The 27,815-nt window shown below is 46.4% G+C and overlaps 1 protein-coding gene across 4 annotated transcripts in view; it reads left to right on the top strand.

The window, feature by feature from the left end:
- CLIP2 (CAP-Gly domain containing linker protein 2) overlaps window positions 1–27,815 on the top strand; it is an 80,793-nt gene that overhangs the window by 5,343 nt on the left and 47,635 nt on the right. For all 4 annotated transcript variants that reach the window (XM_084492844.1, XM_084492842.1, XM_084492843.1 and 1 more), the window contains exon 2: window positions 10,767–10,987. In XM_084492844.1, coding sequence (XP_084348970.1) covers window positions 10,876–10,987 — 112 coding nt within the window. In that variant the 5' untranslated portion in view covers window positions 10,767–10,875. The remainder of the gene's footprint in view (window positions 1–10,766; window positions 10,988–27,815) is intronic.

Genomic DNA, 27,815 nt, shown 5'->3' with positions numbered 1-27,815 from the left:
GGAGATATAATGTTTTACAACAGGGCACAAGTATTTCCCAGCCTGGAATGATAGCATGCTTCTGCCTTTTTGTGCTTCATCATGTCTTCTGCTCAAGTGAGCCTGCTTAGTCCCATGCTGTCAGTACTTCCCAGATCCAGGTGCCCAATATGAGATGGAATCGTAGTGCCTTGTAGGCTGCACTGCCTGTGCATTCCCCTTGAAGCATGATGAGAAATACCTTGACCAAGAGCATGGAGGAAGAGATCTCTGAATCCCCGAGATTAAACCACCGCAATGTGGCAGTTTATTTGCTCTCTGGAGGAATATAATGTTGGGTGTTGTGAGCATCTAAATCAGGAATAAGAAAGTAGGTCTGTACTTGAGAGAAGACATGGGAAGCATGCTCTGTTTCTTGTGTTTGCAGCCTGGTGTGTGTGTAACAGCCCGAAGGAGCAAAGGCTGCTGGATTGCTGGAATTAGAGCTCTTGTGTGACTGCTGCTGGCCTCTTGCAGAGAGGCTACTCGGATGTCTGCTGAAGGGGCAGGTTTGTGTGGAGTGCGCTGCTGAGACGGGAAGGTGATGTTTTGCCTTATCCAGTTCATCTTTTACATGTCTATTTGCGTAGGCTTTTACTGGGATGTATGAAGGAGCTTTTTGAACTTGCTAAATCTGTAGCATAGGAAAAAATCTATATTTAAATGTGTATGTGTTCCAGTAAAGGATACTGGCAATGCCTCTTGTGAGCTTAATCTTGATGCATCTGAAGCATTTTCAAGCATGTTTCTTCCCTTGGCCCCCCTTATCTCTGAATCCCCCCCTCCCAAACATGTTGGCTCGGCAGTAGGAGGGTGTGGGAGCACTTCCAGTACGCTAACGTGGCAATGTCAGTCAGATGGGTGCTTTTGGGAGATGATATGGTTCAGGTTTGTGCAACGCTAGGATAGTTCCTGCCTTAGGGTGGCAGAAACTTATCTATTGCCTTGCTAGAAGAGGTGACAGCTCAGTTCTTGATCTTCCTTTTTGTTTAAGACCGGATCAGTCTGCATTAGAGACGTGGTGACAACGCTCTGCATTACAGCATACTCAGGCTGTTGCCTGCAACCGCTCTGTGCTTGCTTGGCTAGATAAGATTATATCTTGGCCTCCTTGGAAAATCATGCTTGTGGTCTTGCTTGCATTAGAGGGGAGATGAATGACCCTTGTGGTATGTAAACAACCCATTTCTGTAAGCAGTGGAGGAGCAGCTGGAGGTGTGTGGTGGCTCTGTGGAGCTCCAAGCAGAGCGTGCGGTGCTGCAGGACCCAGGAGCTGCTCCGTCTGTCCTGCCTCCCTGCATCCAGCCTGGGTGTCCCATGTATTTCATCTCAAGACAGGTTAGATCCCATTTTAGCACTGATTCATCTAGCCAGCCCCATTCCTTTTGGCTGCTGGCATCCATCCCTCACACACTGCTGTACATCCTATGGTGCTGCTGTGGTTCGTGTGTGTGGCTCAGTACCCGAAGGCATTGAGCTGTAGGATCACCTTCTCTCTGTGTGGTATGATCTGAAGTAAGTGGCTGCCTCTGCGAGGCAAATCGCAAGGTGCAGGAGAAAGGAACCACAAGGCAGAAGGTGATAGTGTAACGTGACTGATAAGGATGCTACTTGATCCAACTTGCCAAAGTGATTATGATTTGAGGTCATTCATAGGGACACAATTTGAATAAGAGATGTGTTTCCACTTGTGTTAAGTAGTTTGTGAGCTGTCTAAACTCCTAGTGCCTTTCTGTTGGGGTTCTGGGTGGTAAAGGAGGAAACTCTGAGTAATGCAAACGTTATAGGTTCCTGGCCTCCCTGTCTCCACCACTGGTTTTGGGGGGAGTTGCGTAGCTGTGCTGGTGTCAGCTGTGGCACAGGGAAGCTGCAGTATTTGTAGATGCTCAGGTGAAATCAACAATTAGTGCATGTGGCCGGGGGTCACCTCCTTCAGTGGGAGGCTGAGGGTGGGCTGGTGAACAAGCAGGGAGGAGGAGAAGGGTGCTGCAGGGAACTACACAGTGATGGAAAGTGGGGTGCTCAATGGCAAGCAGGATGCTTGAGTGCAAGTGGAGGAAACGGGGCTTACACGGTGCTTCAGAGGGAAAGAAGGGTTTGGCTTCTCCATAGCATCTTTGGTTTGGTGACTTCAGATCCCTCGATATGTATCAGTGGTGTAGCTCTTCTGGTTACAAGCTTGGTACTGTTGTTGTCACCCTTTGTATTTCAAGGAGCCTGCTAACCCCTCTGGCAGAAGAGAAGGGGAGCCCTGGCTGTCAGTGCTGCATGTCGTCCACCAGGCAATGCTTTGTATTTCCTTTCTATCACACCTCCTGCTGCACCAGCTTACTGTCAAGGGTCACAGTGTGAGGATGGGTTAGTTGTTCCTTCTGCTTTTGGGAACAGTTGCTGTGTTTGAAGGAAGGAGACTGTTAGCTTTCAGTGTGTGGCACAAACTGTCCGAGGCCTGGTGAGACATCATCTGGGATGCAGGCTGCATTTTGGGTGCCTGTGTTTATAACAGACTGACTTCAAGTGATGCAGGTCTAGAGAAGGTCTGTTGAGATGAATGAGAAAATGGTGAGTGTCATCTCAGGACCTCTCAAAAGAGAGCTTTGCTCCTTCAAAATGGCATGGTGAGGGCCGAGAAAGCTCAAAGCCATCTCATGGGTATTGGATGCATTGGAAGAGTTGGTGTTGCACAAAAGGCAGAGTAGGTATTTGGGCAGAAAGTAGGCTTGAATAAATCTGGCCTGCCAAAATCCAGCCAGCAGAGGCTAAAACTAACACCACAGAACTGCAGGAATTAAAGCCTTGTAAGGTAGCTTTATAACTAAAGGAAAGGGTTTGCATCAGGTGCAGGATGGACTCCTTCCCAGCCTTCATCCCTGCCTGAAGTTTCCCCACCCTGTGTAGTGACAGGGCCAATTTTTGCTTTTTGGGGCTCTTCTGGGAGGACTACCATAATAAATGTTGCACCTACAGTAGCAGTGCCCTGGGGCAGGGCTTTGCTCTTGTTCTTGCTACAACAACCAGGTCTCCTCTGCATGCTGAAGGGCATTAAATGTGTCACTGCATTAACACCATGCACTTGAGGTGTGTTTGTGGGGGAATATGAACATCTTGGGCAGCATCAGTGGAGCACAGCAGAGTATTTGGTGGTAAGCACAGCATGTCCCAAGGGGAATGCTGTCTGTCACACCAGAAATGTTGTGCTCTGCTCCTATTTTCTCTGTTTTCTTTAAACTTGCCGATAATTTGGTCAAAACTGGTACAGCGACGCTGCCATCAGACAGGCTGTCATAACACCACGATGAAAAGGAAAACAAAATTTCAGTTTCAAAGAACTTCAGTGTGCGCAGGGAAAGAAGGAACTAGCAAGACTGGCTGCTTTCTATTTTCAGCTCTTTGTTGCACCAGCCTTTCAGTTGCACTGTACAAACCAGGGCTGGCCTGCAAAAAAATAAAACTTGCTTGCAGGTGCAGGTCATAAAAAAAGGGGGAGAAATCAGGGAGGGAGAGACCTGGGCCTGGTTTTGTTTCATAATCAAAGTCCTGGGCAGAGGTTAGATTACCGAAGTGCACAAATCAAACTCTGTGTGTAAAGCCAAGTTCCTGTGAATAATAGATGAAGTGCCAGGGTGAACTTTAATGCTGCATTAAATCAAGGACTCAACAGCCAGGAAATTCCAAAAGTTCAGCTCCTTCTGCAGCTTCGCTAAGGGTGCGTGGCAGGGCTGAGTTACAGTAGGGCTCATATTTAATTGCAGAAATGGTTTCTCTGGTAGTAAAATGCCAAGCCATTATAATGGACTATGTTTATCATGTGTCATTGCCTTCCTTGCACTGTCTGCTCTTCTGGTTTTGTCTTTTTTTTTCCTCCCAGACACTGCTTATGTCAGATAACAAACACTGCCTGTGCGTAGAGAACTTGGATTTTGATGAAGCCCCTTGAATTGCATGGGAACCTTTCCGCTGAGTAGAGTAGCTCCTGGATCAAATCTGAATGGGTCTGTTACCAAGTCTGTCCTTGGAGGGTAACAGTTCTGAAATCTCCATGTCTCTTCTGTTCCCCTCCCATGGGAGCTGTGCAGTTTTGGTGTCATGCCCCTGTTGATTTCTGCAGGGACACTGTCCCCTGCCTCCAGGGCTTAATGCCAGGGAGCAGAAACCCATTTAGTTCCAAGCCCTTCCCTGGGATTTTTTCCCATAAATCAGGGATAGTTTTGCTCTGCAATTAGTTCAGAATTGTTGCTATCTACAGTATCACTCTTCAGTAGGCGTTTTGCCAGCGTGGGGAGTGTGAGCTCATCAGCAAGCCCATAATTACTCCCCACTTTGTTTAGGATGCCTTCCTTCAGTGTCCTTTGTTTTCTCCCACTTTGCCTCAGGTTTTACATTGTGGTTTTTAGTTATAGAATGCAGGGGGTGCTTTTGTGCGTTCTTCCTTTAATAGCCTTTGTTTTATGCCAAAATAATTGAGTGAGTCTCTCCTAACGGTTGGAACTGGTTTTAGGGCTTTAAATAAAAGGCCTCTAGGCTTTCCCTTTGTGTTCTGTGCAAATTATTATAAAATCTGAGTGAGGAAGAAAACTCAGCACAGGCTTTTTTAGAGGTTAATCTTTGGGAGATGTACGGGAAACTGCATAGTGACAGCAGAGCTTTCTGGATGAGGAACCCGTGTGAGTTCTTAAACTGTAAGCAGAAAAACTGATGGCTGGCAGAGGGTACTGGGATCCCTTGTTTTTTTTCCCAGTATGTAACTGATGGCAGTGCACTGATTTTGTTCCTGAAGTGCTCTGATTGGTTCCTCTAAGGGAGAAGGAAATGTTTTCTTGGGAGAGGAGTCCGACCTTAATTAAGAATGAGGTCTCTTATTTCCTCTATGCTTCAATTAAATGAAAGGATTTAATCCTAATCTGACATGTGCTTCAGAAATAGTTTGCTGATTGCTTGTCAGAAGAGTAACTAATCAGGAAAGTGAGAAGGGATGGGATGATTACCTTCGATCAGGTGGAGCATCTTAAGGAATTAAAAGATAAAAATTGCCCTTTCTTCTCAGCATAAGCTTTTTCCCTACTAGCAAAGCTGCACTTTGGCTTTATCAGATCATCATCTCTATGTTGACTGGATTCATTTCCTGTCCTTTTTGCAGAAGAGTGAATGGTTTAAGTCCTGGCCTTTGGATTTTGCTTTCAAGGCATATTTCTCTTCTTAAATCCCCAGCCTGTCTCTGCAGCCTGGCCTGTGCTGTCAGGGTCGTGAGCCTAGGGCACCAAATCTTAGCCCACACTTGCCTGTGGCATACAGTCAGTTGGGCAGTAACGTGTCCTTGAGTAACCACTCTAGGAGCTTGAGCTTTGTTACATCTCACTCTTCTCAGGGGAATGGTGTGCAGAAAAGCATGAAGACATGAAATGGATGCAACCAAAATGCTCAGAAACAAGAAATGAAATAACTTTATATAACTTAATATAAGGTACCAGTGCCTTCAGGCCAGCAGAGCTTTATTTTATAAGGTCTAATAAATGAATGCAAACTGACACAGAAAGCTTTTTGCCTTTATCTTGTGTGCTTATTGTTGGAGTGCATGAAGAGCTCCTGCAGTTATCAGCAGACCCAATCTGTCTGCAGCAGTTGGTTTTCAGGGATATGTTGGGCTCCGGATACTGTTTTCAATATTCACAGTGGCTGATGCTGAAGGTTTCTACAACCAGTAATGCTGTGATCAAACCCAGAAATGTATTGAAGGCTTTGTACTCTTTTTTGAAATACTAAGCCAGAACCTGGGCAGAAAACTAGGTCCCTTTGTTTAACTCTCCTGAATATACGTGCAAAGGATGAGTCCAAACCAGAGTGCTGTTGGACTCCGCTACGCATTGTGTGGCAGCATGTGGGATTGTTTTTCCTTCCTGTAGAGGATGGGGATTTACCTTGTAATCATAAAATACAGTTTCCATTTCTCCATATGGAGTCGCTGTTATTACATTGTCAGAGCAGCTGCGGACAGAATTCCTGGACTTTCCAATCTTTGTGTCCCTTATTAATGTAAGGGTCTCTGTAAATTCAGCCACACCACCACGTCATTTTATAGTAGCCCTGGAAATGGCTGAAACTCTTCTTGTGTTCTCTCTACTTGCAGACGTGCTCCCGTAGGGCTGCATGTGAAAACCCTGGTGTCCCTCATCCTCAGCATGCATGTGAGGAAAGCTGGCTTAGTGTTTTAAATGAGGGCACAAACAATTGCATCACAAAATATTATCTTAGATGGGAGTAGGTAAAAACAGGAAGACGTTATTGTGCAAGCCTTTTTCTGTCCAAATAGCTGTCTTTTAAGACACTGATTCAGGATTGAGCATGAGTCAAGATTGTTTTTAAGCAAAAGTGTTTTACTGCTGCTCTGCAGTGTCTTTGCCTGTCATTAACCCTCCCTGCGATGTGACAACCTTGCTTTCCTTCAGTCTGCTAACTAGGTATTTCATCTTTTTTTATGGGTCCTGGTCCTGACAAGGTGTCTGTGTGACTGACTGCAAACTTGAATTCACATGCAATAAATGAAATCTTACAAATTTAGAAAATTAGAAACCTAAATTTTGGCACTTAGGCTTTTGGCCAAATATTTAATTAAAAAACCAACTCCATATTTCTCTACAAAATGTTGTAAACACTCATCTATTTAAGCAGTGCTCACCTACAGTCAATCTGAGCTCCACGTGGGCCTGCTTTCAGAACGGAGCCCCAGTGCCTCGCCTAGGGTTTTGTGTTGGGCAAACACTTCTGGATCCATCCAGAAGGAAGCACCAGGCACAGGATGGGATTCAGGCCAACTCAGACTGGTGTCTGGAAACTTGTTCCTGTGTTTTGCAGTTGTTTCATTCAATATGGTGAGGTGAACAGATCCTTAGGCTGTCATTTGCCCATGAGGGTTTCCTTTTAGAGAGTGCATTGAATCTGGGGCATGCTTTGTTGGTTTCCCATCTTGAATTGGATGGTATTGCATGTGGCAAGGAGATATCCGTGTGCCTCGTTGAGGGTAGGAGGGATAGATGAAGGATAGAACTCATGGACAAACTGTTGCCAAAACTGACAAAGGCTTTTGCTTCCAACCCCTGTTTTGTTATTCCTCTACCCCATTTGAGGAGTGGTTGATGTCTAAAAACTTCCAATTGCTTTTCTGTTTTTGTGTGCTGTCCTGATGCTGGCCAGTTTTGTGGAGACTTTATGTATCCAGACATATTACTTCTGGTGAAAGGTATTTTCTTGAGGCCTTTTTGTACTTAGCTGAGAGCTGTTCTCCAGTTTGAATCTGAGCCTAGGTGACTCAGATTTGGCTGTCCCCTTTTCTGATGGAAGGATGGGGAACAGAATGTTTTGGTCATTTGAAGCAGGCTTTCATATTGTGCATTCTTGGGATGTTTTTCTTGGTTGTGGGAACACACAGAGCCATTCATCCTGGTATGAAAAGATTGTAGGAAGAATCTAGCACAGATCTAGAAGATCTTTGTAGTCCGCCTCATCTTTGAAGAAGATGAAGAAAAACAGCGTAAGCTGAGCTGACGGCCCTGGAGTCTCCACAGGAACAGTTGGCTTTTTTTAACCTTGTGTCAGGAGAAAGTCCCATTTCCATGAAGTTATATTGGAATAGTAAACTTACGGCTTCTGTTGGTAATGTAAGGAATAGGGAAGAAAAGATGGCTTGTTGCTTATGTCATGTGCATCAGTGCATTTGTGTGTGCTCAGCTTCTGCTGCTGGAGGCAGATCTTTCAGGATACCATTAACAGAGCCTGGTGGGATGCTGTGGATATAATCCAGGAGCTCAGAGCAAGTTGTAGTCTCTAATGGAGCAGGACAGTGCCCTGTGGAGGTACTGGCCTACGTCCCAGGCCTAGGATATTTCTGCAGCCGGAAAGCTGCACTGCATGCTTGGGAACTAACGTGGGACTTGGCTGGCTGGGGGCAGCGCTGCCCTGGGTGGTGAAGATGAGCTAACAGTGTAATTTGGAAGAGCCCCATGCCCGGATTTCATGGCTTCCTGAAAATCTGCTCATATATTTATGTGTAGAAGTGTGTGTGGAGAGAACTAGAGCTGGAGAGGGAATATCTGTGCATAGCAGTGTGTGTAGACTGGAAAATGTCCATCCTCATTTCCCTGTGTGATAGTGTGAGCGTGCAGATGTACCTTATAACCTACATACCCTGTTTCCTGGCTACAGCTACTGGAGATTGGAAGGCAACTTTTAGATGTGTGAGTTAACCACATTTAACCCACATCAGACTCCTACAAACTGATACTCTGTCTGAACCGACAGGCATTGAGCATAACCAGGCCCAGGGTATTGGGTGCAATGCAGGCTGGTGCTTCAGATGCTCCTTGAATTTGGTGTGTAGCACGGAGCCCCTAGTGAGTCCAGACGTGCACTATCATGGCGATTGTATGGTGGAATAAAAAAGGCTCTCTGCTCGGAGGGTAGTGCAATTAGCAGCCTGCGGAGTTCATTTGTTTTTCAGCATCAGTCTGTTGAAAGCAAATGTGTTTGCTTAAACGTTTCTGGCAGAATTTTTCATGCCGTGGGAATGCACTTCCTCTTATTTCTCTCCCCCTTGCATAAAAATAAAATCCAGTCATCCTGAGAAGGAGCAGAACAATATCCGGTGACTTGTGTGGCCAGCTGGGATAATCAGGGACGTCAGGGATGATGACGGATGGAGGGGGAATGAACTGAATCAAGTTCCCATCTCTTCATAGAAAAGGAGTAGAATAGAGGAACAGCTAAATTCACTATCTTCCTAAAGTTTGTGTGCTGCAAAACTAATGTGTTAAGGCTCTTCCTCTAAAAGGCTGCATAAACTAAGATTTTTTTTTATTCCTGTCTCACTTTCCTGACTAAATTTCTTCCCTACAGCTGTTCTATCCTTCCCCCCATCTATATTCCTGGCTGTGGATTCAACTAGCCCCTAGTTTTATGTGGGAGATGCAGCATCCCTAGCCTTCTTACTCCAAACACAGCACCAAACCCCATAACTGGAAGGTTATGAGGCAATGAGATGTGTAAAGCAGGGGTGAGGCTGTATTGTGAAGAGAGCAATACCTTCAGTCAGAGGTGGTGGAGGTGGGCGAGATCTCTTGGTAGAGCACATCACCCTTCATAACGATCAGAGCTTCTCACCCCCAGGTTCTGTTACATATTTATCTCCTTATTTCATACTAAATTGAGCTGGGGACTGCAGGCAGCCTCGTGTGCAGCTCTGTGGCAGCACCTGGGCCTGGCTGGCTCAGTGGCATCTTCCTTAACACAAGCTGCTTGCTCTTGGCCGTTGTTTCTGATCTGTTTGGATCCTCTCAGCACCCAAGCAGCCCTGATTCCTGTGTAAGCTGAATATTCCCAAGTTGGTGCAGTCTGGAGGTGCCTGAAGCCACCCCAGGTTTTGAACGCCCATTGTGGGGGGCATGAGGAAGAGATGGGGCCTGATCCCTTGGGTTTTTGCACAGGGTCCCTCCCTGGTCTCTCTACTCCTGATTCTTCCCTTCTTTGTCTCTTCAAGCTGCTGCTACATGACTGTTATTGCAGAAACACTCTGGTGTCTCGGTTTTGTGAGCGCTCAGGAATAGTTTTGGAATTCTCCTTGTGGTTTCTCCTCCCCTGTGTCTGCCTGCAGCTTTCCCTGGAGCCCTGCCAGCCCCCTCGCTCAGACCTGGCCTGCCCTGAAGTCCTTACTCATGCCTTAATCACTTCCCGGCCCTGCTATTGCAAACCCCCCTCACAGCATCTGCAAGTCCTTGCTACGTCAGCAATGTCTCAGAAGCTGCATGCATGGGTCTGCCTCCTTCCTTGGCCTAGGCAGCAGGCCTGGGTGTCCCCTGCCTTCGGGCTGCTCCCTGTGCTCTCTCCTTGCAATTCCCTCTGCTTTTGCTGCTGCCCCAGCTCCCTTTTCTGTGCCGCCTTCTTCTGTCCATGTTTCAGCCTGCTTAGTCAGGGAACCTGAACTTCCTTTTTGCTGATAGTTTCAATTTTGTGATTGTTTTTCTTTATCCTTTTTAGGAATGTGTTTTTTCATTTTTCAGTAGCCTAGTCATTTCCTTTATTTTTATTATTTTTTTTTCCTTTTTTTCATCACCCAACTTTTTGCTTGAGGAGTTGTGTGCTTATTAATGCTATGTGCATTTTGAGGTCTTATTCCATTTGCTTACTGGGAAGGGAATGGCAGAGGGAAATGCTTGTTTTCTAAGTCCTTACTTTCTGTAACAAGGTTTTAGGTTTATCCTTAAAGGAGCTGAAAGCCCAGTCATGAACACTAGCCTCTTCCCTTTTCCTCCTATCAGTTTGGGAAGGCTGCCCTGAAGTTCTGTGAAAATGGGGACCATGCAACAAAGGTCTAGTGTCAAGGAGTTGTAAGGTGCCTTTGGAGGCTCTTACGCTGCTTTGACAGAGCAGCAGAACTAGGTCTTGGCTAATGGATGAGACTCTGAAATCTAAACCAAGTCAACAATTTTAGTTGCTTGAATCTGAAGCAGAATTTAAATACTTGTGGTTCTGTGAGGTTTCTGCTTTGATCTGTGTCTCCAGGGTTAAAGTGGGACAACAAGGTTAAGGAAAAGAACACAATGTTAAAGTGAGACAAAAGAAGTTATCACCCTTTGGATTAAAAAAAATCAGCCTACTTGCCTGATTCTCACAGGGATGTGACCAGAGCTGCGCAGTTTTCTGGAAGCCTGTTTGATACCCTCCCACACATTCTCTGATTTCTTTATTCTCTTTTCCCGCAGGTCTGTGACGATGGAAGAGAAGGTCCATCATCGAGAAGCCTGAACGGTGACACCAGGACAGCATTTGAAACCCTGGAGATACTAGTCTGACATACAAGAGGCAGCAAATATGTTGAAGCCAAGTGGACTTAAAATCCCTGGCAGGGCAGGGAAGCACTCCAGCCCCGTGGGACGAGCGTCGGGGACGACTGCAGCTGCTGTCACCACTGGTTCAAAAGAAGGTAAGGACTCGATCCTGCTGGGCATGAGCTGACCCAGGTTATGACCAGCTTTAAAGGCAAAGGCCCAGTGGTACTAGTGTTCAATAGGATGTGAAATTCCTTGTTTTGTAAGATCTTGAGCATGGATCAAATCAATGGCCTGTCTCTCCCGCTTCATGTGCAAAATGGGCAAGTTGTAGAGTGGGTGAGATGGATGGATCCTCTGGTGTTCAGAGCTGACAGGTACTGCCTCCTGTCTTGCTTGTTTGTATATGTGTGATTGCTCTGTGATTGGACCAGAAGCACGAGATTACTAAGATGCATAGCCCCCAGCCCAAGTTTGGGCAGATTTAGCTGACAATGGTTTTTAGCCACTCACAAGATGTTGTGCTGTGGCATACTCTCCATACAACTGCAGGACATTCAGAGAGGGCACTGTGTATGCGTGCCTTTACATCCATTAACGAGGAGCTGGTAATAATTAAACAAACAGGAACCTCACTCTTGACCTTCTTAGACACTGTCCTGTAGTGATTGCTTCTGGCCTGTGACAATGCATGAATGAGAACCAGACAATTAAGGTAACTTGTTCTGTGCTAATTATCTCTAATTAGTGCCTTTGTTTCAACAGAATCATTTGAAGCACCAGGGTGTGGATAATGATTTACCTAGACATGCATGCACGTGCTTCACTATCCACTGATCTCTATATCCAGTGTATGCATAAGCTATACAGACTGCCATTATGCAGCACAGCTAACTTCAAAAAAGTTTGTAGTACATCTTGTGTAGCACTTCTTGTGGTTTCTTTGACTGCTGGGTTGTGTTTTTTATTAGGTACATTTTAGAAAACATTCAACGTGCAAGTTTTGTGTGTAAGGACTTTCATTTCAATTGGGATTGTCTTTCCTTTTAGTCCTGGGGGTAGAACATCAGGAGGAGGTACTTGTATGTTTGGTATATTACACTGGAAACTTTTTCCTTTTGAGGAAGTTGCTGGCATCTGTGTGAGATTTATCATGCTCTTGTCCCACAATAATCCAGACCACTGCCCACATCCATGGTAATTTTGCTGTTTGCATCAATCCCAAAAATACATAGGACTTGGCAGAAGCAGAAAAGCTTTTGTTATACGGGATAATACTGGACTATTTGCTTTGGTATGCTATGACAAATTAGTCTGTGATAATGATATTGCAAAAGTGAGGGTCACCACACAGTGCTGTGTCTTTTAAGTAATGCAGACGTATAAGTTATTCAAACAACAACAACAAAAAAATACCCCACCTCTATTAATTTTCTTTTGTGCTGGGACACGTGCTTGTCCCACAAACACCCTCCATTGAGAGCTCTGCTTCAGGCACGACCTCTGCAGAGGACTTCCATGCAAAGATCCTGCTCACTGCTGAGCAACCTTGGCTGTGCTTTGTTATTACATGTCAGGGGCTCTGCTTTGCTCATGGATTTCTTCAGCTGAGCTTCCTCTTCTTTCAGTGACAGATAAGGGTATACGTCACCTCCTATTCTGTCTAGCAAACTACGTGGTTTTTTGTTTATTTTAAACTTGTTTTAGCAGGTACTGCAAAGTGTTGATTGAGGGGCCAGTCACCACATGAGATCATGGGTTGAATTCCAGATCCTGTTGCGTAATACAGTGTTGTAAGGAGTGGAACATCACCATTTTTCTCAGCTGGGGACTTGGTCCTGGTGGTTTTTTACATTAGAGTTATTTCTTAATTTAGCATCCAAATCAAAGATAATAAAAGCTCCTTACCTCTGTTTGCTAGGGGCAAGCTCAAACTGCCAATGGAAATTTTTAGGATAAGGCTTATCTACTTATACTGAAGTTGTTTCCCAGATCCATTCCTGTATTTTTCCCTTTCTTCCCCTCTTAGAACCTAGCTGTGATTGAGAAATAAACTGACTATTTAGCTACCACTAGTGAATCTCTCAAGGCGCTTCAAGCCGAATTTATAATTGCACGTGCATTGTGGAGTTAACTTCAGAAAAGCTGAAGGAACAGATCCCAGGCCTGTCTTCCCATTCTGAGGCTTTGCACAGAGGCATCCCAGTGAACACAGCACGTGTGTTGCGGTAAGAGTTGTCACAGAGAGCAGCACTGGGGTGTGATGAGCTGTTAAGCTGAATGCAGTGCTTGTTTGCTGCAGCTTCTTTGTGCCTTGTTCAGCTACACCCCTCCATCAGCATGATAGATGTTCAGCAAAGCCAGCCGAGTGCAGGCAAAATCCAGACCTAAACCATTTGACCTTAGCCCGAGATTTCTTAATATATATAATATTCCTGGAAAAATGGGTGTATGGTAAAAGAAGTTTCAGGAAGGAGGGTGTGGTGGTGGTCTGTAGCTCCTGAGACACCCGCACTGCTAGTGCTGTTGGAGTGGTGGTTGGTCCTGTGCCTTGGGATGGTGCACGGGGGCTTTGCAGGAGCTTCTGAGCTGCTGAAAGTCACTGCACAGAGCCATTCCCACCTGGAAGGTGAGAACAGAGCAGGGTGGGGCTGTTAACCTAGTGGGTGCTGTGACAGGGCTTGTAGCATCACCCTGGTGTCACCCTAGCATCATCTTCTGGCTTCTGTATCCTTCTAAGAGCTCCTGCTGTGTGTGTGCCTGGCCTATAACCACTCTTCCTCCTGTAAATCTCTCCAAAGGCCTGGCCAGCCTCTTGCTGCTTCCTGCTCTTCTCCTTTCCAACAAAAATCTAAAGTGATGAGAGAAGGGTACACCCCAAAACCTCGTTGTTTTGCCTTTTTGCTTCTCTTTGAGGGTGGCTGCACCTATGCTGGCTGCGGGGCCCAGCCACAGCACAGACAGTAACAGGAATCAGCTTTTGGGGGGGGGAGCCCTAAGAGAAAAATATTATTTATTTTTTCCTGTTAAAATGACCTTTTTCTATTAGAGCCACGTGTCCTCATCACTGAAATCCTAACCGTCACAGGCACTGACATAAACTTCAAGGATAGCTGCAGCCAAAGAATCTGGTGGTAGATGGCCCGGAAGATTGGTTTTCATTACCCTTCCTGGGATTAATCAGGTCTGGGCCACAATGAGACGATGGAGCTCTGCCCCATCCTCACTGTTGTTTTGCTGGCCTGCAAATATTCAAAACATATTTGAACGCAAATTCCAGGAAGATGAGTTTCATCGGTGCGTGATGCCCTATTCTGGGAAATTAAACTTTAATGTAACAGAAAAGAAGCTCAAACTGTTCAAGACTTAGCTGTGATAAAACAGTTTCATGTTTTCTTTGCAGGTTTGTGATATATACTTGCCTGAGTTCTTTGTCTTTTTCAGCCACAGCTGCCAACTTCAGATATTTCTGTGAAAAGTGGGAGTGCTGGTAGCTTTAGGTAGCTTTGCATTACAGGTGGCAGCCTTTTGGCCTCTCAGTGCCTCGCTGCAGTTAATTCATGGCAGTGATAAGCAGCCAGCATCCTCAGGAGGAGGTAACTGCCAGCCTGAGGGCTGCTACATCTGGAGATCTGCAGTCAGCACCCAGTGCTTTCCCTGATGCCACAGCACTGGGGCCTTTTTAACACACAGAGGGGGCAACAGCAGAGATGGGGAGGCTGAAAATAATTCTTTTGTGTTTAATGAGAATGGTGACAAGGGCTCTTTCTGCTTTACCTCCCTGTTTTGTCACCACCCATGAACGTGTCCTCGTGATATACTGGGTGGCTGCTGGATGGGAGGGTCCCCTGAAGGCACAGACTGTACATCGGGTCTTTGAACGCTGCATGAAGGAAGGGGGCTGTCAGGGTTTGCCTGATGCCAGAGGCTGGCAAACTCTAGAGGGTACTGGATTTTTCTGAACTTGTGTTGACTCTCCGTTTACCTGCTTTTTGCCAGAAATGCATGCCAAAAGGGACTTTTCCGTGTTCTTAAGTGTTTGGTAGACCAACTGAGTAAAGCAGCTTGATGTAGGTATGCAGTGTGTTTTGGATTATAAATACAGAGCTGCAATGTTGCTCCACTTGACTTGATACCTTGTGGAAAGAAGTCTCCAAAACTTGAAATACAGTTGCAAAGGAAAACATAGGGCTATCGAAGTGTAGAATTGAAATGCAACAGTGTACAGGCAGCTGGCTCCCAGCATCTCCTGCCTGTTGAAACATAGGGCTACCTCAGAAAGACCACATGCCTTGGTTGCCTTCCAGATGAAAAGATGTTCACTCCTCAACTGTATCTGAGAGTTGTCAGAAAGCTGTTAGAGGCAAGTGAATATTGGAAAGCTTCACCTCTTGTTACTCCTACCTTTCCATAAGCTGATAAGCCTTGTCTGCAGAAGCACTGTGTGCTTTCTTTTATTCTTACTGGGGAATACACGAAGGTGCTTTGATTTCTTCTTTCTCTTTCCCCTAGTGCTCTGTTCATATTCTGTAGAAAGTCAAGAGCCTCTCATCCGTCTCTTGTCTCTCTTCCTTTTCCAGGCAGTGGAGATGTACCTTGTTAAACCCTTCCATGGCAACTCACATCTGAAGTAAAAAAAATATATATATAATATATATATATATATGTGTGTATATATGTGTATATATATATATATATGTGTATATATATATATATATGTGTATATATATATATATATGTGTGTATATATATATATATATGTGTATATATATATATATGTGTATATATATATATGTGTATATATATATATATGTATAGTCATAGCACGTGAGGAAAAATTGGCTGTGTATTTGAGTTTTGTCCTGGAAACTATTGTTCAGAATCCCCAGTTTCTTATCAGCTCACGGCTTGTCTCTTAGAGCTTTCTCAGTGTGGAAATTTGCCTCCTACCTGACCTGGCACTCTCGAGCTCCCATGAGGTCTGAGGGCTTTTTGTGGTGCTATTTTGTGTTGGGTGTGCTGGCTGGTTGTAGGTGTGAGCATTTCTTATTTGTTTATTTTGGTGCAAGGTAGAGCTGAATGGGCATTTCCACTGAAAGTCAGTGGGAGAGAAGCACCTGGCACGGATTGCTGGAAAACATTGGGTTGAAGGAGCAGTGGCCATGCTGACTATCCCCCTCCTTTTCTCTTCTGTAAGGCTGGAACAATGGAAAAAAATAAGTTCTGCTGCTTTGTGGTGACTATTTTCCTTAAAACCAGACTGAAAATTCATCTCTAGCTGCCTCAGGAGAAGGTTTCCCACAAATGCATTGGCTTCTTTCCCATGCTTCAGCCAAACTGAGTTACTACCCTCAGCCCTGTGTGCACGAGGAGTTTCTGTGAAAATCTTCACACCTTTGGGGGTCACTGTGAAGGGCTCAACATAGCGTTTGGATTTCTCGTTTCTTAAAAAGCTCATATATCTTCCCCTCCCTCCTGGAAAAGTCTGCTTTTGCCTGGAGATGTGAAGTGGAGAGAGAGAAGGAGCTGTGATGAATGGGTCCCCTCAGCCCTCCCAGCTGGTGGAGCAGGTGAAGCTGCTGGGAAGGGAAGTTTTCACATTTCAGCATGTTTTTCTCTGCTCAGAGCAGTGCTGGAGTAACTTAGAGAAGAAAGTCTTCCCTCTTTATGCTGCATTAACCCATCAGCTGGTTCTGGCATTCAGCTTGCAATGCTTTTTAATGTTCTTAAATCTCTTCCTTGGTTAAAGAATGTTGGCAAAAAGGTAGGGGGTGGGGAAAAAATATATATACACAGCCAGAGCTGGGCAGCACTGGGACTTCTCTGCTAGAGGCAGAAAAACCCAAACCTGTTTCATTTTCTGCAACATTTCAATGCATCCAGTCTGAACCCAGTCTAGATCCTGAATTTTGCAGATTAATCCCATCTTTGTGAATGGGCAGATGCCAATATCTATGACCCAAATATCATATTTGGGCACGTCTGTGGCTATCAAAACTATTTTTCAGTATTATTGCTTACAAACTGTATTGTGATGGTTACACTTGACGGAATTACCGTTATTTCTGATGAGAAACAAATGCTCAGCACTGTTAGTATTTGCTGGTTTAACATCCTCTTCGTAAACACTGTATGATGCTGTTCGCTAAAAATCAAAGCAAAGCAGGCTGCAGCACTGTTAAAGAGCACTGGACGACTGGCTCAGCGTGCTAGTTACACTAAATAAGTTGCAGTGAGGGGTCTGGAAACCTGAGCTGTGCTGGTTATTGGGGCGGTCACGGCTCATGGTGTTGGCTCAGCCACGTGCCCGTGAGCCACAGCTTGTGGCTTCTCCTTCCAAATCGGCCGGGGCTGGTTACGTCCTGCTGTAGTCGCTGCTGTGCTGAGATGAGCTTTGCTTCATCCGGGCAGGAGCTGGGATGGGTTTGCTGATGAAGGTGCTGGATGCTAGAGCTCACTCTAGGTGGGGCGTGTGATCAGAGGTTTTGGGGTATTCAGAGCTGATGCCCCAACCTGAATGTGATCCATCACCCCCCACATCGCAGAAGGTGAGGAGGCCAACAGAAGGGATGGACAGCTAGGACTCTGTGGGCTCCGTCCCACCTCCCTCTTCACAAATAAGAGGGTTCCTATGAAAACCAGATGGCTTTTTTTTTTTTTTTTTTTTTTTTTTTTTTTTTTTTAATCAGGGTTGGATCATGCTTTGAGGCTTCTGGGAGAGAGGTGAAAAGTTCTTTTTGTCTTCTGATTTGTTTTGTAGAGGTGCAGCTGTATTCTGGGGGCTGCTTCTAGTTTCAGAGACTCAGCAATTCTATATGGAAATGTTTCTTTGCATACATCTAGACCCCATCATCTTTAACAAGCTATACCCGCATGAATTCTGCCAAAGGAGTGTAAATCTCATCACCACCTTAGCTCCTCTGTAGGATTCGTGCCTTGCTGCTACCTTCCCCAGTGGGAAATCTTAGCTGAATGTTTTTATTCATCTGCAGCAGGATTAATAGCAACATCTTGGTAAATTGACTTGGAAATCAGTTGTTTGCCCCCTCAAGTTTCTCAGGCTTTTGTTGGAGTAAATTGTCTGCAGGCATAGCAATAAGAAGTCATTTCTATTGCCTCAAGGTTTATTTTGCAATAAAACAGAAAGGGAAGGTGTCCTTGAATGAGGAATTCACACCTAGGTAATAAGAGGAAGCTTGGACAGGTTATTCTTAGGTAATTGCTGATGGTTTGGCACTGCTTCAGTGTAGGCTTTTTTTTCATTAAGCTGTGAGGAAGGGTGCTGGGGCTGCCTGCCTTTGTACCGATCCATTAATTCTCACTCTCAAATAAATATGAAAGACACTAAACTACTGTTTTGTCTGAAACAAAAGAAATGGGACTGTGGTGTCCGGAGCGGCACATTGACTGGCACAGACATAAGGAGCTAATTCTTGTCTATTCAAAGGCTTTGTGCTTCTTTATTAATATTAACTTGGGGTGTTGTGCACTGGCAAATTGAGAGAAGAGACCCCACACCATGGGGCCGGGGGCTGCTATTATTTCTAGCAAACGTTTGTTTTTGCCACTTTGCTGCAGGCCTCATGGCGTGCTCAGCGATGTCAGCTCTCATCTGAGCCCCCAATTAAATCCGGGCTGCAAGCACGAATGGCCATTCCTCCAGTTAGGCCAGCAATCGCTGCTGAAAAATGCATTGTGGGGCCTGTAAGGTTTGATTAGGCCTGGCTTTATCTTAGCGGGCCTCGGTGTAGTGCCCACAGCAGCTTTAATCCCTAGGGGAACTGAGAGGGCAAGGTGTTGAGGAATGTGCCTTAAAATCAGGTGCCTCTGACTGCCACAGCATCCACAGCTTATTTAGCAGCCAGCAGTAACAGCACAGCACCCGCGGACACACGGCAGTCCTCTGCTTGAGGAGTCATCAGATACCTGAGGAAAACAAGTGTGTTTTCAGGGGCTGCATGGAAGAGAAACCACTAATGAGTGTTAATGGCTCATTAATTTAGGACAGAGAAACGGGTTGCTGCAAAGTGTGTTTGGAAGGTTGATAGGGAATTGGTTATGGAAGGCTTCTGTAACATTGCTGCCTTATACATGGTGAATCTAACAGCTTCAGGCAGGTGTCTGCAGTGCAGGAAGGGGCCAAAGCCTCACAGTACGTTATCTCACAGTTGGCGAAGCTCCTGTGCCACTTCTCTGATAAGGTTTATCCCTGTGAAGTGTGAGGTGCTGTGTTCCCCCACCAGCAGCCCTGAACTCCTGTGCAGCAGCAGCAGGGAACCTGGGAGCCTCCTGAGCAGCGCAGAGCTGCACGGGCTGGTGAAGCCTGCTGGTGGCGGCCTGCTTGGGGGGAGCACAGCGGGGCTGGGGCTGGGGCTCAGCTCTGCTGGGGTGGGAGACGTGTGGGCAGCATAGCTGGGGTATAACCACTGCAACAACCACCAGAGAAGCTGTGCAAAGGGATCGCTGCAGCTGAGCACGCTCATTTTCTACCTCTCCTCCCTTCCCATCACTAACATGGGGTGTTTGCAATGGCCTGCGTGTCAGTCACACAGCTCTGTTTAAATCCCCTTCCTCATGGACACTGATGCTTTTGTGAGACTTTGCATATTTGCTTCTAATGCCTACTGCATATCCAAAACCCAAATGTTTTCTGATAGGGTTGTGGATCAACTATTTGTGTAGGACTTATATTCAGTTCACACGTCCCTTTCATAAGCCACTCTGCCATCATGCAAGCAGGAATAGGTTTTGTTCTGGGTCTTCTAGCTGTGTTTTTTCCCTTTCTGTTTCATTCTGGTGGTGGTGTTCCCCCTTCTCCATTCTGTTTCCTCTCCTTTGGAGGAAGGGACCTTTGGCAGCCTTTCTCCCAAGGAGGAGTGACTTGATGCGTTCCAATAAATGCAGAAGGGCACTGAATCAATCTTGATTTAATCAGCTTTACAGGTGGCATCTAGAGACGACTGGGAGTCCGATTTTAATTGTCTTAATCATTAGATGCTCTTAGCAGGATTTGATATAGTTAATCCTTAATATTCAGTGCGCTTGTTGTGGAATGAGATGCGGGCACACGCGGAAGGCATATGGAGGTCAAACGCCCTCCTGCTCTCTGTCTGTAGCTCCTCACAGAGCAGCAGGGAAAGAAAATCTGCTTCCCACAGATGTTCAGCTTATGGTGGTTCGAATATAATGAACCAAGTCCTGTTCAGCTGGGCTGGTGCGGGTCTGCAGTAATGTCAGTGCGCTCACAGTTACACCCATTGAGGGTGCAGATTTGGGGCAGAATCTGTTCCTGCATGTTCTGTCTTGAACAGTCACTAATCCTGCAAGAGCAGATTAATGATTAGAGGCCTGAGCCAATGGTCATTGGAATCAAAGGGGAGATTCCCTTTGATATAGATGGATTTTTGGATGAGAACCTATAGGGTTAGTGGCTTCAGACTGCTGCTCCATAGCATGAGCTGTTGGTCTGAGATTCCTATCACACACCAGTCCTGTGTATGAGTATCCCCCTTGCAAGCAGTTAAGTTGGTGAATTGGTTTCAATAAAAACCTTAAAATACTTAGAACACGGGCACTTTGCTTTCTTTGTTTTAGGTCTACTGGATATTTACTTATTTTTCATAAAGGCGCTAGAAAGTAATTTGTCCTTAAAAAATAAAACTTGTATGCAGTAATAAGGTCTGTAAGAAAACTCCATACATCACAATACTCAGTATGAAGTAATAAAACCTGTCAAAACTGGCTGCCTGTGACTTAAGGCTCAGAAGATGGTCGGTCTCTCTACTGCACGATGTGACCATTGTGGCACTGCTGTTTTCCAGCACAGCAGCTACGTGTGCTTTTTATGAGTCTCTGGGTTGTAGATGGCCCAAAGGATGCAGCAGAACACTTCAGTTTGCAGAGTTTTTGTGAGAATGGAAATACTTCCTGCATGGGGATTTAAATACTTGCAAAGGAAGATGGTGATGAACTTTGCTGTGACTAAGTCTTAAAAGATGAATGTACCCAGAGAATTTGGGAATTGGTTTGTCTGATCTAGCATGCTGCCAGCGCTCTAATTCACAGGGACCGTTAAGCAGTAGTTAACTGCTGCAGTGGGACTATTCCCAAGTTGCTTTATGAATTCCTACCAAGCACGAGCTGCAAGTCATTCTAATTTCTGTAATTATAGGACTGCTATTCACACATGAAACCTCCTCTGTTATAGATGCTCCAAATGCTTTCCACCTCCTGTGAAGCCTGGGCTCTGCTGTAGGTCAGTATTTACACACACAACGTAGAGAACTGGGCCTTAGCCCATGTCATCCTGTGAGTCAGGGGTGAAAGTGGGCCGGGCATCCTGGCCAGTGGGATTTGTGGCCTTTTGCTCTCCCTGTCCCGGCACCAGGAGCAGCAGCTTCCCTCTGTGATGCTGCTTCCTCTAGTTCTTACTAAGGTGATAACTCTGCAGACATGGGTACACCTGTGAGTTGACAGGGAGTATGCAGTCACTGAGCATGAAGGGAAACATCTCAGCCCTGTACTTGGGGTGTGATTGTCTGGTTTCATGTTGAAATTCCCATTCCCTGAAGATGATAAGAGCTGTATTTATTGCTGTGTAGCTTATTTCACAGAATTGCTGATTGCAGAGTATTATGCTTGGAGGTATTTGCTTAAAAAAAGGAAGTGCCAGAAATTAGAAAGGCTCGATGCAGACCTTGAACAAAAAAAAAAAATCAGTTAAGAGATGGTGTGGTTTTGAGGAAAAAAAAATATTTTTTTAAAAAAGGGGGTAAAGACGATTGGTGGCATGGTGACTTTCTGTCCTAGCAAAGTGTGTGTGATAAAAGCATAAAACTGATCATCTGAAATCATCTGATGAAGTTCTGAGGAAGTGGCATAAGAGAGGGTTGGTTCAGATGTGAATATTCCAGACCAGTAAGACAGAGATACTGGGACTGGGAGCTTACCATGTGCTCAGAGATGGCCAGGGTGGTACCTGGAGGGACCGTGTGTGTTTGCTCCCAAGGAAGGGATGAGACATCCGCTGCAAATAGATCCTTTGGAGTTTCTGCAAATAGTGCCTGTTCGTGTACAAATCGAATTGGATACTTAGCTCTTTAAGCCAGATATGTGGAATAAAGTAGATGTCTCGGGTTAATCTGCTCTCAAATATCTATTTTATTAGATTAGGCAGAACTCAAGCAGCCCAGCAGATCCTGTGTCCTGTGGCTCTGCGTACGGCCAGCCCATCGTGTGACCTGCACGGGAGATGTGAGCAGGGAGTCAGAGCTGTGCCTCCCCAGCGTGCAGCCCTGGGGCTCTATGCAAGTTTGGCAATTAAGAGATGTTGGTATTTACCTCGAGATGTTGGTCTTTGCCTCTCCTATAGATCCTCTGGGGTCCTGGGGATGCTGCAGAAGGCCCCTAAAATGTCTGGTTTGGGGGCAAATCAGGTGGAGGGTTGAGAAGGAAGGTATAGCTGCATTGCTGTTGTGTTTCTACTGGAGGAGAGACAAACTACATATGATAATAAGCAGCACGTTGCTTGCCTTTGTGCTGGGACCATCCCGGTGGTTCAATTAACAATGGCTTAACTCTGCTCTCTTCCAGGAGAGCTGATTCCTGTGAAAACGAGCCTCTCAGCATGCTGATAAGGAGCTCCCCAGTACCTCCCCTCGCTGTTGCTTGTCACTTGTCACATTTCTGCGCTCTTTCCTCAGGGCTAGCTTCAGACAGGGCATGAGAAAGTGGCTTGTATGGCTGCAGGCGGTGAGCTCTTGCAAAGAGAAATCTCAGGGCAGGACGTGTTACTTATTCCTCTGCAGCGTGAGTGTTTGCTTAATGAGAGCGTGAGCTTTTAAGCTTTTGGGGTTTTGCCTGAATTCTTGCATGTAATGATTAAAATTCTCCCCTCTCAGGCTGCGGAAGGACCTCCTGTACCTCCTTGTGTGGCACTGGCCTCAACTTACCTGCACTGGCACCGAGATCCGATGGAGTTCAGAGTCGGTTGTGCCTCCTGGAGCTATCGCTGCCATTGCAACTGCAAGCGTGGGGTTTTCTCTGAGCTTTTGGAGTTCCTTTGTTCTGCTCTCCTCTGGCAGGAGCTGGGCTGCACTAGCCAAATCCTGCAGGCTGTGTTCTGGTCTGTGTGCTGTCCAGCTGTAATGCAAAGAAGTTTCTGCATGAGTGGGAGCAAAAGCTCAGAACAGGCAACTTCTAGGCTATTGAAAGTTAAAATGTTGAAGAAGGAGGCTTGGATGACGCTAGAAAAGGAGTTTGGTAGTGCTTGGAGAGCTTGCTGTTCAGTATCTTTAGTTGCATCTGGGGAAACTGAACTCAAACTCTTGTCCTGTTCTCTGGCTGTGACACCTTCGATAATCTTCCAGGGCCTTTGAATCTGGAAACTGCACACATACAATCAGTATCTCTGCTTTCTTTAAGCTTATTCTTTTATTTCAGAGCATTTGGATCGTGTTTTTGAGTTCATTGCACTCGGAGCCTACAATTATTTTGGTTCATTTCTTTTGATTTTAAGTGAAAGTGGTAGTTTTATTTCACTGCGTGATACCGCACCAACAGCATTTAGACAGACTTTGGTTAATCCTTAACCTCTGTGTAAATATGGCATGGCTGTGCAGGGCCCTGGGCTGGCCATGAGATCTTGTCTCTCTTATAGGAAGGACTCAGATCTCAGCTCTCTTATAGGAAGGACTTAATTTGTCAGAATGATTAACGAACCAGCACGCTGGGGTGGAGAGGAGGCCTGGGCAGCAGCTCCCCCGTGTTTGAGCAGCGTGTAGCTCCATCTTCCTTCACAGCCCAGAGCACAGCTCAGTTTCCTGCCTTTTGTTTCCTTTTACAGCCCTAGCTGGTGTGAGCTGTGGCAATAGCCTAACCTGCACTCAGTAAAGGGGGCCACGTTTTGGGTAGTTCAAGTACTTTGTGGTAGAAAGGGAAAGTAGGAAGGAGAAAGTTCTGTTTTGGTAGGGTCTACTTCTGTTTACATTGTCATAAATTAATAGGGAAGTGCAGCAGGGCAGCCTGTGGGCTGGCCAGGCTGGTACCAGGAAGTCTCGTCACTTTTGTGTGCTGTTAAGAAATAAAAATAAAGCTCTGGCAGTGCTGGGACATGTTCTGACACACAAGGCTGTGCAGCACTGCAGTTTGGCAGTGACCTTACCTGAGAGCCCGGAGCAATATTTTGTGTATTTTGACAGATCAATCTAATTCTCAACAACAGCAAACGCTTAATACCGCTCCCAATGCCATCTGGTATTCACGTAGGTTACATGCTACGGTTGAAAAACGTGACAGCTGGAATTAGCCCCCTTTCCTCACCCACGATGCTGCTGAGTGACGTGGGCAGGGTCTGCAGATGCCATGAAGCTCTGGCTCCTGCTCTGCTCAGCGCCGCCTCCTCCGAGCAGCCAGCTGCCACGCTTGGGATTCCTGGAAATGCACGGAGCTAATGAATGCTGCCCCGCCACTCGGGCTGGGGAAGGTGTGTGAAGGCACCGTGGTGTTCCTGACTTGTCTTCCAGCTGCAGAAATGTACCCCTGGCTTGAATTCAAGGATGGTTTAAGGTTGAGCTGGGGGCACGTGGGTCTCTGAAGTGCTGCTGGTAATGCAGCAGGGCACAGGTAGGAGCTGCACAGCGCGTCAGCTGCCAGCCCAGGCAAAAAGCTGGCACTGAACGAGGTGCTCTCCTTCCATCCCGGTGATTTCACTTTCCTTTCCCCTGACTGTCAGAGGTATGGCCACTCTGCACCCCTGTGGCTGCTCAGGTGATGTCCTGTGGGTGGATTTCTGGAGTTACACACACGCAGCAGCATCTCCATCGCGGTCCTTGCACAGGCTGCTGGCCTTGGAGCGGCTGATCCCCTGGTCTGGATCCAGTCCGTAAAGTAATAACAATAATTGCTCTCTTGGTGGAATAAGCCAGGCTGTTTTCTGGTACATTCCCTTCTAAATTTTATTGGCAGTGAGCTAATTTCATCATTTTTGAGTGAACAAGCCGATGGCCTTTCTGTGTACACCTGCTTGAGCAATGTGCTGCTTGGCTGCTCGTCTCCCTCGGTTAATGCTGTGGCTGGTTAGGAATAGCAGCAAAGTCCACCCGAGTGGGTTTTATGTGGGAATGGTGCCTGAGCAAAAATCCTACACTTAGAAAGGCTGTGAAATTCCAAATTGAGTTCAAAACCCTGCTGCTTGATTGCTTTTCTAGTGGAGAGAGAGCGCTGTGCTTTGCTTGGCTGCTCTTCACACTGTTGGGGTCTCGAGATAAATTTCTCCAGTTCAGGAGGTGTCCGGAGACCGCTCCTTTCTCTGCGCCAGCGCTCTGCCTGGGAAATCATTTATAAGTGCCTCATTAAAGACCTGTGTCTGCCTCTTTTCTTCCTTTTTGTCATCAGATCAGCTCACTGAGAGCAGCTGTCTTCGCTTCCCTAGCAGCACCCCCTAAACCACGCTCGTGCCGTACAAATTCCCACAGCCTGAGGAATCGCAGACAACTGCGGGTACACATGTGCCGGGCTTTGCAGGCGTGGCGGGGTTAGCCTGAGCTCGTTCCCAAGCTTGTCTACGCTTAGTTGAATAGAAAAGTCTCTAAGAAGTTAGCTTTGTGCTAGATTTTTTTTTAAAAAAGAAGCCGACCATATGGCGTGATTACAGCGATGCAACCGGAGAGCGAGGTGCGCGTGAGGAGAGGCGGCGATGTGCGGTGCGATGCTCGGGCTGCCTGAAGGCTGGTCACCCCGCGTGCTCCGAGTAAGTGCATCCCCCCCCAGTTGGTCTCCTGGCCCTCTGGGCTGTCTCGTGGGTTATCACAGCGCTGTGCTACCTCAGGCTGTTCCCTTATTTTCCTTCAGTGTAAATCTGAAGTATTTTGCTTGCGATGATCTGAGCGAGGTGACCATTTGAGAGGCTGGGGGGAAAAGAATTATTGAAAATTTATAGCTAAGGGCTTGTTTAAATGTGAAACTATACCCTGTAGTTAAAATAAGCTATAATCAACAAAGTGAACAATGCTTCCAAGTTGCATATTCCATAGTTAGTGATTTTATTCGTTATTTAAGAATGAAATCTGTATTATTCAGCAACGCACCAGCGATTGCTTCAGCATAGCCCTAGGTTTTCAAATGGGTCTGTGACTTTTTTTTCTAGAGGCTGGGGGTGGCGCGGGCTGGGGAAAAAGGCATGGGTGCTCCGTTCCTTCTGTCAAAGCTGAAACACCCTTAATACTGTGGGATTTTTGTTTTCGTTATTTATCAGGAAAACAGGATGCCATTCCAGAGGTATGATAGATGGGTCCTGTTTGCAGGCTGGAAAATGTTAGATAACAGATTGAAGCATGAATGTTGAAATAATATGGCTTTTAAAAATAATAATTGTGTTTAAAAAAAAAAAACAAGACTGTACTTGATGAATAGATCCATCCATATGCTGCAAGCTAATTATCACTCAGTGAAAAATCTTCTGTGTTCTCTACCAGGCACTCACCTCCCTCCTGCCCCGTGCTGCCAAACACTACCTGCTTTGCATATGGTGTTGAATACCACTGTTTATATGAAAAACTTAAAACCCTGAGATATAATAAATATCTTGTCACAGTTTCTTTCAAGAATTGTACTGAGCCAGCCTGCTGTTATCTGATCCAGCAGAGCTGTAAAAGCGCAGGGTCCTCCAGCCCTCCCGTCTGCGGCGGGCACCAAGGAGGCACGTCTCGCCCGTGGCGGAGCAGATTTCGTACCAGCCATTCTCTTGAATGGGACCTTTATAAGAAAGCCTTTGTTCAGGATGGCTGTTTGAGGTTCAGTGCCCTTCCCAGCTGCCTTGTAAAGGCAAATATCTGCCTCAATGGGCATCTCCTTGCATTCCCTGCACAGCTCCTTTGCAGTAGCTCTTATTTGTGCGCTCACTGAGTTCTCGTTTGGTTTCTTATTGTCTTCTTTCCCTTCCTCCTCCCGTCAGGTTTCTTTCTAGATATTATTGCTCTTTTCAGAGTAGCCAGAGCTGGCGATGCTGAAGCTGTACCAGATCCACACCGTGGGGCTTGTTCCAGGGACCTGCAGGGGCAATAGATTTCCAGGGTGCCAGGTGCGGAGTTCATCTCCGTGCCAGTCATTACATTCGTGTCCCACAAGATGGGCCGTTACGGGCCCAACCTTTCAGCTCTGAACTTGGAGAGCTTTCAGTCGTTGTTTCCAAGTCAGCCATAAATCTCTGGGGCTGCTTCCTCCCACAATGTGCTGCCAGGCACTCAGCTACTCCCCGCAAAGCATCGCTTTCTCTAGCGGTCACCTATCCCCTCTCTCTTTCTGCATTATCCCACAGCCTGAAAAGGCCACGATAAATCTTGCAGAAAACAGCTGCTTCAACGATTTGAGTTTGGGTAGAGCAGCGAGGGCTGGCTTTCACTCGGCTGCCAACAACAGCATTTCTGTGGAATCCAAGCAGCTTCGAGAAGCTCCGATTCCTCTGTGGGAACCTGGAAATCCGCGAGGCCTCAGCCCCCGAGCAGCGTGAAGGCAGCAGGCAGCCCTCCTCCCTCGGGAGACCCCAACAGCCCCCCGGCTGCTGCTGAGGCTGCCAGCTGAAGCCGTGCCTCTGCCCACACAGATGGCAGCTCCCGGAGGTGCAGCAGGTTGTGCCTCTCGTCTCCTGCCTGGTAGACCAGATACGGTATTCAACAGGGACCGAGGCTTGCCTCTTTGAAAGCCGATGCTGTGGATTGTCCTTTTTTGTTCCCCTCTCTGTATGGGAAGCTCTAATCAGCTCTGCTGTGACCATCGGTTAGGGAATTTCTGTAGCGTTGTGCTTGGAGGTGAAGTGGTATCACAGACCCAGAGAGAGGCTCACAGGAACCGGTACTTGCATTGTAAAAAGCAAGGGGTGTAAAGCCCAAATTGCTGAGGGTTGGCAGCTACTTGCCTGTAGAGATGCTGTCCTACAGCCCTGGCTGATAGTGGAGGGCTGCAGTTTTACCAGAAGCGTGTCGTCCA

The sequence above is a fragment of the Aythya ferina genome (assembly GCF_964211825.1).
Source record: "Aythya ferina genome assembly, chromosome: 19".
Classification (NCBI taxonomy): domain Eukaryota; kingdom Metazoa; phylum Chordata; class Aves; order Anseriformes; family Anatidae; genus Aythya; species Aythya ferina.
This window is presented reverse-complemented; position numbering and strand designations above follow the sequence as displayed.